General features: G+C 41.2%; 1 protein-coding gene across 1 annotated transcript in view; it reads left to right on the forward strand.

The window, feature by feature from the left end:
• The window catches only part of ATRN (attractin), a gene marked incomplete at both ends in the record, with an annotated part of 98,554 nt that extends 95,569 nt beyond the window's left edge, over positions 1-2,985 (forward strand). Inside the window, 2 exons of the mRNA XM_083367078.1 lie at positions 1,991-2,044; positions 2,888-2,985. Coding sequence (XP_083223204.1) covers positions 1,991-2,044; positions 2,888-2,985 — 152 coding nt within the window. The remainder of the gene's footprint in view (positions 1-1,990; positions 2,045-2,887) is intronic.
• Positions 2,986-10,840: the final 7,855 nt, after the last annotated feature.

Here is a 10,840-nt window from a genome sequence, read left to right on the forward strand (position 1 = left end):
CTGTTCTGTTCATTATTCTATTCTATTCATTATTCTATTCTATTCTATTCTATTCTATTCTATTCATTATTCTATTCTGTTCTGTTCTATTCTATTCTGTTCCGTTTTGTTCTGTTCTATTTATTATTCAATTCTGTTCTGTTCTGTTCATTATTCTATTCTATTCTATTCTATTCTATTCTATTCTATTCTATTCATTATTCTATCCTATTCATTATTCTATTCTATTCTATTCTATTCTATTCTATTCTATTCTATTCTATTCTATTCTATTCTATTCTATTCTATTCTATTCTATTCTATTCTGTTCTATTCATTATTCTATTCTATTCTGTTCTGTTCATTAATCTATTCTAATCTATTCTATTCTGTTCTATTCATTATTCTATTCTATTCATTATTCTATTTTATTCAATTCTGTTCTATTCATTATTCTATTCTGTTCTGTTCTGTTCTATTCTATTCTGTTCCGTTATGTTCTGTTCTATTCATTATTCAATTCTGTTCTGTTCATTATTCTATTCTATTCATTATTCTATTTTATTCTATTCTCTATTCTATTCTATTCTATTCTATTCTATTCTATTCTGTTCTGTTCTGTTCTGTTCTATTCATTATTCTATTCTATTCTGTTCTGTTCATTAATCTATTCTAATCTATTCTATTCTGTTCTATTCATTATTCTATTCTATTCATTATTCTATTTTATTCAATTCTGTTCTATTCATTATTCTATTCTGTTCTGTTCTGTTCTATTCTATTCTGTTCCGTTATGTTCTGTTCTATTCATTATTCAATTCTGTTCTGTTCATTATTCTATTCTATTCATTATTCTATTCTATTCTATTCTATTCTATTCTATTCTATTCTATTCTATTCTATTCTATTCTATTCTACTCTATTCTATTCTATTCTATTCTGCTGTTCCCACAGTTCATGCCATTAGCCAATAACAGTTGTTTAAAATGCAAATCCTTCCATATTCATTATTACCAAACGCTGGGGTTTTCCATGGCAATTTGAGTAATGTAAGCTCTTGTTTAAAAAACATAATTGCCACCATGTGAACATCACGTTCAGGAACGTGTTTTTTTTTAAAAAAAAAAAAACACGCTTCCCATCCCACACAATCTTTTCATCAGGGAGAGAAAGAAAATCCAAAGCTTCTCATCCGGGTAGACTTTAGTCTATTGTTTGCAGCTGTGATGTTTAGTCACATTCCTTTTTCTTTTCCCCTCTTCCCTTCAATTGTCTCCTGCTTCTGGGAGGCTGGCTGAGAAATCCCTGCCGTTTTCTTGGCTGCAATTTTCAAAAGGCGATTTTTTTTCAGGAGGCAACTGGGCTTTCTTTGTTTTGCCTCGAAGACCTTTCGTTTCTCACCCGAGAAGCTTCTTGGGCTTCGTCTGGATGGTGGGGAAGGGAAGGATTTATACTCCTTGCAGACTGCCGGTCATTTGCATCCTTTTAGAGGGTCGTTGAGGCCACTTGGAGGTTGACCTGTCTCCTCGGGGTCACCCGGGTGGTGCAAATGGGTGTGGAGCCTTCTTGGCTGCAGGATGTTATCTGCCCTGGGTCCTCCCTTCACCGTTGAAGACAAGAGGATTTATACTCCTTGCAGACAGCTGGCCATTTGCCTCGTTTTAGAAAGTCCACATCTATTTGCACTACTCAGCTCACCTTGAAGACACAGACGAATCTCCAGGTGGCCTCAACGACTCTCTAAAAGGATGCAAATGACCGGCTGTCTGCAAGGAGTATAAATCCTTCCCTTCCCCACCATCCAGTCAGAGCTGAAGCTTGGTGTGGAGCTTTCTTGGCTGCAGGAGGTTTTCTGAGGACACAGACAAACCTCCAAGAGGCCTCAATGACCCTCTAAAAGGAGAGAATTGCTTTTCCATCCGCTTCCTTCAGACCCTCCCCTATTATTTACAGTCCTCTTAGAAGGGAGGCCGAGCCTTTGAAGACCCCTGTGCAAATTCCTTTCTCCCAGCCTCCATGCAAGCAATAACCAAGAGGAACATCATTGGCCAGTTCCAACCCGGAGGTGAAGCTTGATGATCTCGGAGGCCCCATGCCAAAGGAAAAGAGATGGCTCTGAAGGCTGCAAGGACGACAGTTGGTGGCTGGTCACATTAAGATGCTCAGCGGATCCAGGAGGAGCTGACTTGAACAGCAAAAGGTCCTTGATCTTCCTTCCTTCCTTCCTTCCTTGCTTCCTTGCTTCCTTCCTTCCTTCCTTCCTTCCTTTCATGCAGCCTTCCTTCCTTCCTTCCTTCCTCTCATTTCTTCCTTCCATGCAGCCTTCTTTTCCTTCCTTCCTTCCTTCCTTCCTTCCTTCCTTCCTTCCTTCCTTCCTTCCTTCCTTCCTTCCTTCTTTCCTTTCTTTCTTTCTTTCTTTCTTTCTTTCTTTCTTTCTTTCTTTCTTTCCTTCCTTCCTTCCTTCCTTCCTTCCTTCTTCATTTCTTCCTTCCATGCAGCCTTCTTTTCCCTCCTTCCTGCATTCCTCCTTCCTTTCTTCCTTCTCCTCTCTCCCTCTATCTGTCCCTCCCTCCCTCCCTTCCTCTATTTCTTCCTTCCTTCTCCTCCATCCCTCCCTCTGTCCCTCTCTCCCTTCCTTCTTCCTTCCTTCATGCCTTCCTCATTTCCCTTCTTTCTCTCCCTCCCTCCCTCCCTCCCTCTATTTCTTCCTTCCTTCTCCTCCATCCCTCCCTCCATCCATCTGTCCCTCTCTCCTTTCCTTCCTTCCTCCCTCTCTCCCTCTCCTCCTTCCCTTTTCTTGGCAACATTTTCAGAGGCGGCTTTCCCAAGGCAGAATCAGGACTCCCTCTTTTGAGAGGGGGGCCTTTAACCATCACCTCAATCTGGGGTTCTTTCCTGTTCTTCAAAGTTTTACCTGGCAGAGAGTTCGGCTCAATTCAGGGCCCGGCTGTTCTGATCCGTCAAGTCAACCTGGAGTCCTGGCACAAGTTCCTCATTCTTCCCTAAACGAAGGGACAGACAGAGAGCGTGAATCTCCCAGCTGGCTTCATGTCTAGTTGTGAATTCCTCCCAAACTGGTTAGGGGTGTCCCTTGCCCTCTTCTCTTCTTCCGGATGGATGCAAACATTCCTATCATAAGAAGCTGGAACAAAGCTAAATAAATTGTGAAATAATTACTGTTGATTACAAGAATGTAGTGGATATTATGACAAGGAGCCCCATTTCAGACCCGTTGCACCATCTTGAAATTAACTGAAAGTGAGGTTCATGGCCAGATTCAGAGGAGCGGCGTTGGAAGTCCACACATCTTAAAACAGAGGCATCGAATCAAGATCACGCCAAGTATTAGTGCCGCTTTATGAAACCCTAGTGAGACCACACCTGGAATACTGCAGCCAGTTTTGGTCACCGTACTGCAAAAAAGATGTTGAGACCTTGGAAAAAGTTCAGAGAAGAGCAACTAAGATGATCCAAGGCCTGGAGGCTAAAACCTATGAAGAACGGCTGCGGGACTTGGGTTTGGCTGGTCTAAAGAAAAGGAGAAATAGGGGAGACATGATAGCAGTGTTCCAGTATCTGAGGGGCTGCCACAAGGCAGAGGGGGGGTCACGTTATTCTCCAAAGCACCAGAGGGCAGGACGAGAAACAATGGTTGGAAATTGACCAAAGAGAGAAGCAACCTGGAATTAAAGAGAAACTTCCTGACACTGAGGACAATTAACCAGTGGAACAGCTTGCCACCAGAAATCGTGGGCGCTCCGTCACTGGAGATTTTTAAGAAGAGACTGGACAAACACTTGTCTGAGATGGTATAGGTTCTCCTGCTTGAGCAGGGGGATGGACTAGAAGACCTCCAAGGCCCCTTCCAGCTTCTATTCTATTCTATTCTATTCTATTCTATTCTATTCTATTCTATTCTATTCTATTCTATTCTATCCTAAGTTCTTAAGACTGAGAAACAGGGCCCTAGGGAATTAGAACATGGGTAGCAGGGCCAAATAAAAAAAAACCCCACACAATACACACCATCAAAGCTCTGGAAGTAAGATATAATTGACTGAAAGCCCCTCTTGATCAAAAGACCAAGCGTCTGGCTGGACCATCTGTGACTCTTTAAACACAGCAAAGAAAGAAATTGGCCCTACAGTGACCATTTGCAGAAAAGGCTAGAGAAGTGACCAGCAAAGGTTTTATGTGTGTGTGTATGTGTGTGTGTATTACACCATATAAATCAGAGGTGGACAACTACACCCCTTTATGACTTGTTGACTTCAACTCCCAGAATTCCTTTGCCAGCATGGGGAACTATGGCCCTGCCTTAGGCATGAAATCTGAGTGGGTGACCTTGGTCCAATCACCAAGGAGACGGTGAGTTCCCTGGATCTCCTGAACAGACTTGATTTTCCTTCCATAATTCTGCGGAGGACCAAAACACGTCGCGTCCTCTGCTGTTAGCCAGCCATGTTTGGCTCCAACTCTGCAATCCTTCAGTGCCGTTCTGGATTGCTGACTTCACCCCTTCTCTGCCTCGTCTGTCCTCCTTGTTCTTTTAATAAAAGGCAAAAGGAAAACAGAAAACGCCCTCCAAACCCTGTGTGCAAACCTTACCGAGAAATAGCCAGGCTTGTAAGAATTGCCGAGGGCAGCCTGCCGTTTTTCTTCCATTATCATTTCACGCTTGACTAAAAAAAACGTATCGGAACAGCTGGGTGAGTTCAGGAGGCCTTCAAGAAAACTGTACTTGATTAACGGTTTTCTTTTTTCTGATTAAAATACTATATATATATATATATATATATATATATATATATATATATATATATATATATATATATATATATATATATATATGACAGGGACGCGGTGGCTCAGTGGGTTAAGACGCTGAGCTTGTCGATCAGAAGGTCGGCAGTTTGGCGGGTCGAATCCCGAGTGCCGCGTAGCAGAGTGAGCGCCTGCTACTCGTCCCAGCTTCTGCCAACCTAGCAGTTCGAAAGCATGTAAAAATGCAAGTAGAAAAATAGGGACCACTACGGTGGGAAGGTAACAGCGTTCCGTGCGCCTTTGGCGTCCAGTCATGCTGGCCACATGACCACGGAGACATCCTCGGACAAGCGCTGGCTCTTCGTCTTTGAAACGGAGATGAGCACCGGCCCCTAGAGTCGGAAACAACTAGCATGCATGTGCGGGGGAACCTTTACCTTTATATATATATATATATATATATATATATATATATATATATATATATATATATATATATATATATATATATATATATAAATATATATATATATATATAGGTCCCACTCGTCATCTTAAGGCTGGTGTCTTCAGTGCAGCACGAAGCCGAAGACACCAGCCTGAAGATGACGAGTGGGACCTTGTTGAAACGTCACCAAGACACCCTCAATCTTGGGGTTGGGTTTTATAAATCGGTTTTAACTTTTAATTATGTATTAATTTATTACGGGCATTGTTGTTTAATTACTTTTTAATCTTTGTATCCTGTTTTTTTTATTATGTATTGCCCTGTTCACCGCCCTGAGTCCTTCGGGAGAAGGGCGGTATACAAATTAAATTATTAAATTAAAATTAATTTAATCCTTTTTCCAGCTTCTATTCTCATCGTTCACAGCAATCATTAAGCATTCTCGCTAGCTCCCTTCGGTATAAAGAGAAAGTTAAAAGGTGTGTGTGCGAGGGGCGAATCCTCTGCTTTTTTGGAGAAATTTCTTTTTGGGAAGGGTTATCTTACGTACAAATTAAATCTCGTGGCAGTGGGGGTCACTGCTTTCAGTTGGCTTCAAGACGCCAACAGGAGCCGAGTCGGTAGGGCGAAGTATTGGTGGTCTCCCAAATCCCTTCGGGTTCACAGCTCCTGGCCTGATTTCCATAGAAGGGGGAACTCATCAAATTTGCAGGTGACACCAAGCTGGCAGGAGTAGCCAACACCCCAGAAGACAAGCTCAGGATCCAAAAAGATCTGGACGAACTCGAACAATGGGCCCCATCCAACAAAATGAGCTTCAGTGCGGAGAAAAGCAAAGTTTTACATTTAGGCAGGAAAAAACAAAACAAAAGTAGAAGTACAGATTAGGGGGGGGGACCTGGCTTAAAAACAACTGCGAGAGGGACCTCGGAGTCCCAGTGGACGATCGCTTAACCACCAGCCAGCCGTGTGCAGCAGCAGCAGCAGCCCCCAAAGCTAATACAATCCTGGGTTGTACAAACAGAGGCACAGAATCAAGATCACGCGATCTCGGTTGCGCGCGAAATGTCACACCCGAATAGAGTTTACTCTTTCAACTCTTTCCATCTTCCCTTAAAACATTAACAGGATCCACAATGGTCTGAGAGTCAGTGTCTCCGCTAGATCATCAAACTAGGTCAAACTGAAACTAAATTAATCAAGCCAAAATAGCAGACAGGGGAAAATCCCCTTTTTCAAACTTCCTCAAAACCCCAACTAAGTTACCCAGACCTGATCCACATAACCAGGGCTTTTTTTTCCTCATAGAACGCTCAGAACGGAGTTCCGGCACCTTTTTTGGATGGAACCTTGTAGGGTAGGCAAGGCGGGTTATATGACATGTGTGAGTTCCGGCACCTTTTTCTTTTACAAAAAAAGCACTGCACATAACAAAGGATAAGGTCTGCAAACCCAAACAGAGTGAATGAAATTCGGTCTCCCGGAGGAACTGCAGGTTCACAAGACTAAACCTACCTACCTACACACACACACACACATAGACACACACACAAAGATGGCCCTTGAGTGTCACCCTAGAATCAGCACGTCGTAGACCTTCAAACTCCCCCTTATAAAAATCTCCGGCTGTACTCCCATTTCTTTGCAGATGCGCCCCCCCCAAATTTTACCCCCCTTTGCTTTTTATGAATAAACATTTCTTCTTGCCTTACCCCAAATGATGATGATGATGATGGTGATAACCTTTATTGTCATTTTTTTTTTTACTGTGGGCACAACGGCAGGCATTAAAAATGAAATTTGGTTGCTCGCTCTCAAAGTGTACACATACATAACACGCATTTAAAAGATACTATATAGACGACATAGGTGTAGACCTACACCCTGACATACAAGTAACATGTAAAGATGAATCGCTGTCCATCTTGAGTACGTTCTTCTTCTTCTGACGGTTGCGTAAACAGAGGCATCGAATCCAAACCATGGGAAATATTAGCACCGCTTTATAAAGCCTTGGATACGGCACCTAGTTATGGTCACCGCATTACCAAAAAAATATATATATGTACAATTATACATGGACGGTGTACGATTCTGGCCAGGCAGACAATAAAACATCTGTGTCTCCGAAAGCAGGCTGGATATATAGAGCTGGCAAGCGGCATAAAAACAAGCAATTACCAAGCTTGTTCACCGAATGTAAATATCAGAGACGGGAGATATTAGAGACAATAAAGTCGCCTTAAATAAACAGCATCACAGCGCCTATGAAAGCCTCCGAGTGACGATGCGCGTTTGCCGATTCCTTCAAGCCCAACCGAGTTCTGAACCTCGGGGTTTTCCCCGATTCTTGTACGGTCACGCTCTTTAATCAGAAACTCACAAGCAATATACGAGAACGATTAATCAGTGAAACGACCTGCCTCCGGAAGCGGTGAATGCTCCAACACTGAAGGCTTTTAAGAAGAGACTGGACAGCCATTTGTCTGAAATGGGATAGGGTTTCCTGCCTGAGCAGGGGGTTGGACTAGATGACCTCCAAGGTCCCTTCCAACTTTATGGTTATGGTTATGGTTATCTTCATGTCTTTCTTGTCACTTTCATGTCACTCCAGTCCTCCTTTTCACTAGACTAGACGAATCCAATCCCTGCAATATATTTTAGCCTCCAGCCTTCTAATAATCTTTGCTGCTCTTTTCAGCGTCCTTTCCAGGGACTATCTCTTTTTTATAATATATGGTGACCAAAAATGGATGCAATATTCTAAGCGTGGTCTTACTAAGGCTTTATAAAGCAATACTATTATTGTTGTTGTTCTTGTTGATGATGATGATGTTGTTGGTGGTGTTACTACTACTACTACTACTACTACTACTACTACTACTACTACTACTATTATCCTGGCTCTTTCTTCTATCACAGCATCTGGATTCTCCTAGAATTTAAATCAGCATTCAGAAAAGAAAAGAAAAGAAAAGAAAAGAAAAGAAAAGAAAAGAAAAGGAAAGGAAAGGAAAGGAAAGAAAAGAAAATCAAAGAAAAGAAAAGAAAAGAAAATCAAAGAAAAGAAAAGATAAAATAAAGAAAAGAAAATCAAAGAAAAGAAAGAAAAGAAAGAAAAGAAAAGAAAGAAAAGAAAGAAGAAAATCAAAGAAAAGAAAAGATAAAATAAAGAAAAGAAAATCAAAGAAAAGAAAGAAAAGAAAGAAAAGAAAAGAAAGAAAAGAAAGAAGAAAATCAAAGAAAAGAAAGAAAAGAAAGAAAAGAAAGAAAAGAAAGAAGAAAATCAAAGAAAAGAAAAAAGAAAATCAAGAAAAGAAAGAAAAGAAAATCAAAGAAAAGAAAGAAAAGAAAAAAGAAAATCAAGAAAAGAAATAAAATAAAATAAAATAATAAAATAAATAAAATAAAATAAAATAAAATAAAATAATAAAATAAAATAAAATAAAATAAAATAAAATAAAATAAAATAAAATAAAATAAAATAAAATAATAAAATAAAATAAAATAAAATAAAATAAATAAAATAAAATAAAATAAAATAAAATAAAATAAAATAAAATAAAATAAAATAAAATAAAATAATAAAATAAAATAAAATAAAATAAAATAAAATAAAATAAAATAAAATAAAATAAAATAAAATAAAATAAAATAAAATAAAATAAAATAAAATAAAATAAAACACGCCACCGAAGTGTTGACTCCAAAGCAGAGTTAGGGGAAATATTTTGTTCCGTGCTCGGATTCAGTTAGGAGAATTTTATTTATAACCTACAGGCAGTCCTCAACTTACGAATCACAACAGAGCCCCCATTTTTTTTTCTGCTGCTAAGCGAGACATTCATTGAAGTGAGTTTTGATCCGTTTTATGACCTTTCCTGCCACCGTCGTTAAGGGAATCGCTGCGGTTGTTAAATTAGTGCGACGGGTTGTTAAGTGAATCGGCTTTCCCCTATTATTGACTTGGCCGGTCAGAAGTCGCAAAAGGGGTTCGCTACGAAAAAGGGCCATAACTCACTTTGTTCAGTACCGTTGTAACTTCAGACGGTCACTAAACGAACTGTTGTACACTGACTCACATTTACGACGGTGGCAGTGATCCCCTTTTGCCACCCTCTGTCAAGCCAGGCTCACTTAACACCCATGTTCCTAATTCAACACCTGCATTGATTCGCTTTACAACTGTGGCAGGGCAGTTTGTAAAATGGGGCCAAATTCACGTCGCGGGCATCTTGGTTAGCGACAGAAATTTTGGGCTCCCTTGCGGTCGTAATTTGAGGACTTCCTGGACTAGGGTGATCTCGCTGAAAGCCAGCAAGAAGGAAGCTTTATTTCCCCTTTTGTGACCTTCTGCCTTTCTCTAAAACCACAATGCAAATTGCTAAGTGGCAGGGAATGAGATCCCATGCAATCCTCGAATTACGACTGTTCATTTAGTGACTGCTCCAAGTTACGACGACACTGCAAAAGAGGACTTGTGTCCCTTTCTCACAGTTACGAGCTCTGCGGCATCCCCACGATCCGTGTGATCAAAATTCAGACGCTCAGCGACTGACTCGTCTTATGACCGTCGCTGTGTCCCCAGGGCTCATGTGATCCCCTTTTTCTGAACTTTTGGCAAGCGAAGTCAACAGAGGGGAGCCAGATTCAGCCTAACGACCGTCTTACTGTAACTTCACAACTGCGGGGGATTAACTGCGGCAAGGCGGGTCGTGAAACCGGGTGGACCTCGCGTAACAACGGCCTTCTTTACGGCAGCGACGGTGGTAAGTGGAGGACTCCGTGTCATGCAAATTTGGCGCTACTGACCTTCGGAAAGGCACAAATGTCATTGGAGGGGGCGATGCGCCCTGGCGACGCTGCGCCTTCCTTGATTGCCCCAGTTTTGAGAGGAAAATATGTTTCAAAATACACGTTTGAATTTTTTATCCTGATAAATGAAATGAGGAGATGACCGAGGCTTCTTGAAGGCTGAGGGCCGGCCACTTGCTTTAAACGAGACGTGGCTTGAAAATGTCCTCTTACAGATTTTTTTTTTAGCTGGGGCATCTCAACTTTATAAGAGCCTTGGTGGAGCAGTGGGCTAATGCCTCCTTCAGTAACACCAGCTGCCTGCCATTAGTGCAGGTTCGAGTCCCACCAGGCTCAAGGTTGACCCAGCCTTCCATCCTTCCCAGGTAGGTAAAATGAGGACCCAGATTGTTGGGGGCAATTAAGCTGACTTTGTAATAATGCCACTTGGGGTGTGTGTGAAAGCCCTAATAAGCAGGCATATACATAGAATGAAGGCTACTGCTAAGCTTGTAAGCCGCCCTGAGTCTTCGGAGAAGGGCGAGATATAAATGGAATTAAAATAAAATAAAATAAAATAAAATTAGTGCAGGTTCGAGTCCCACCAGGCTGAAGGTTGACTCAGCCTTCCATCCTTCCCAGGTAGGTAAAATGAGGACCCAGATTGTTGGGGGCAATTAAGCTGACTTCGTAATAATGCCGCTTGGGGTGTGTGTGAAAGCCCTAACAAGCAGGCATATCCATAGAATGAAGGCTACTGCTAAGCTTGTAAGCCGCCCTGAGTCTTCGGAGAAGGGCGGGATATAAATGGAATTAAAATAAAATAAAAAAAATAAAACTAAACAATTCAGCACA

Source organism: Vipera ursinii, assembly GCF_947247035.1.
Source record: "Vipera ursinii genome assembly, chromosome: 7".
Taxonomy (NCBI): Eukaryota; Metazoa; Chordata; class Lepidosauria; order Squamata; family Viperidae; genus Vipera; species Vipera ursinii.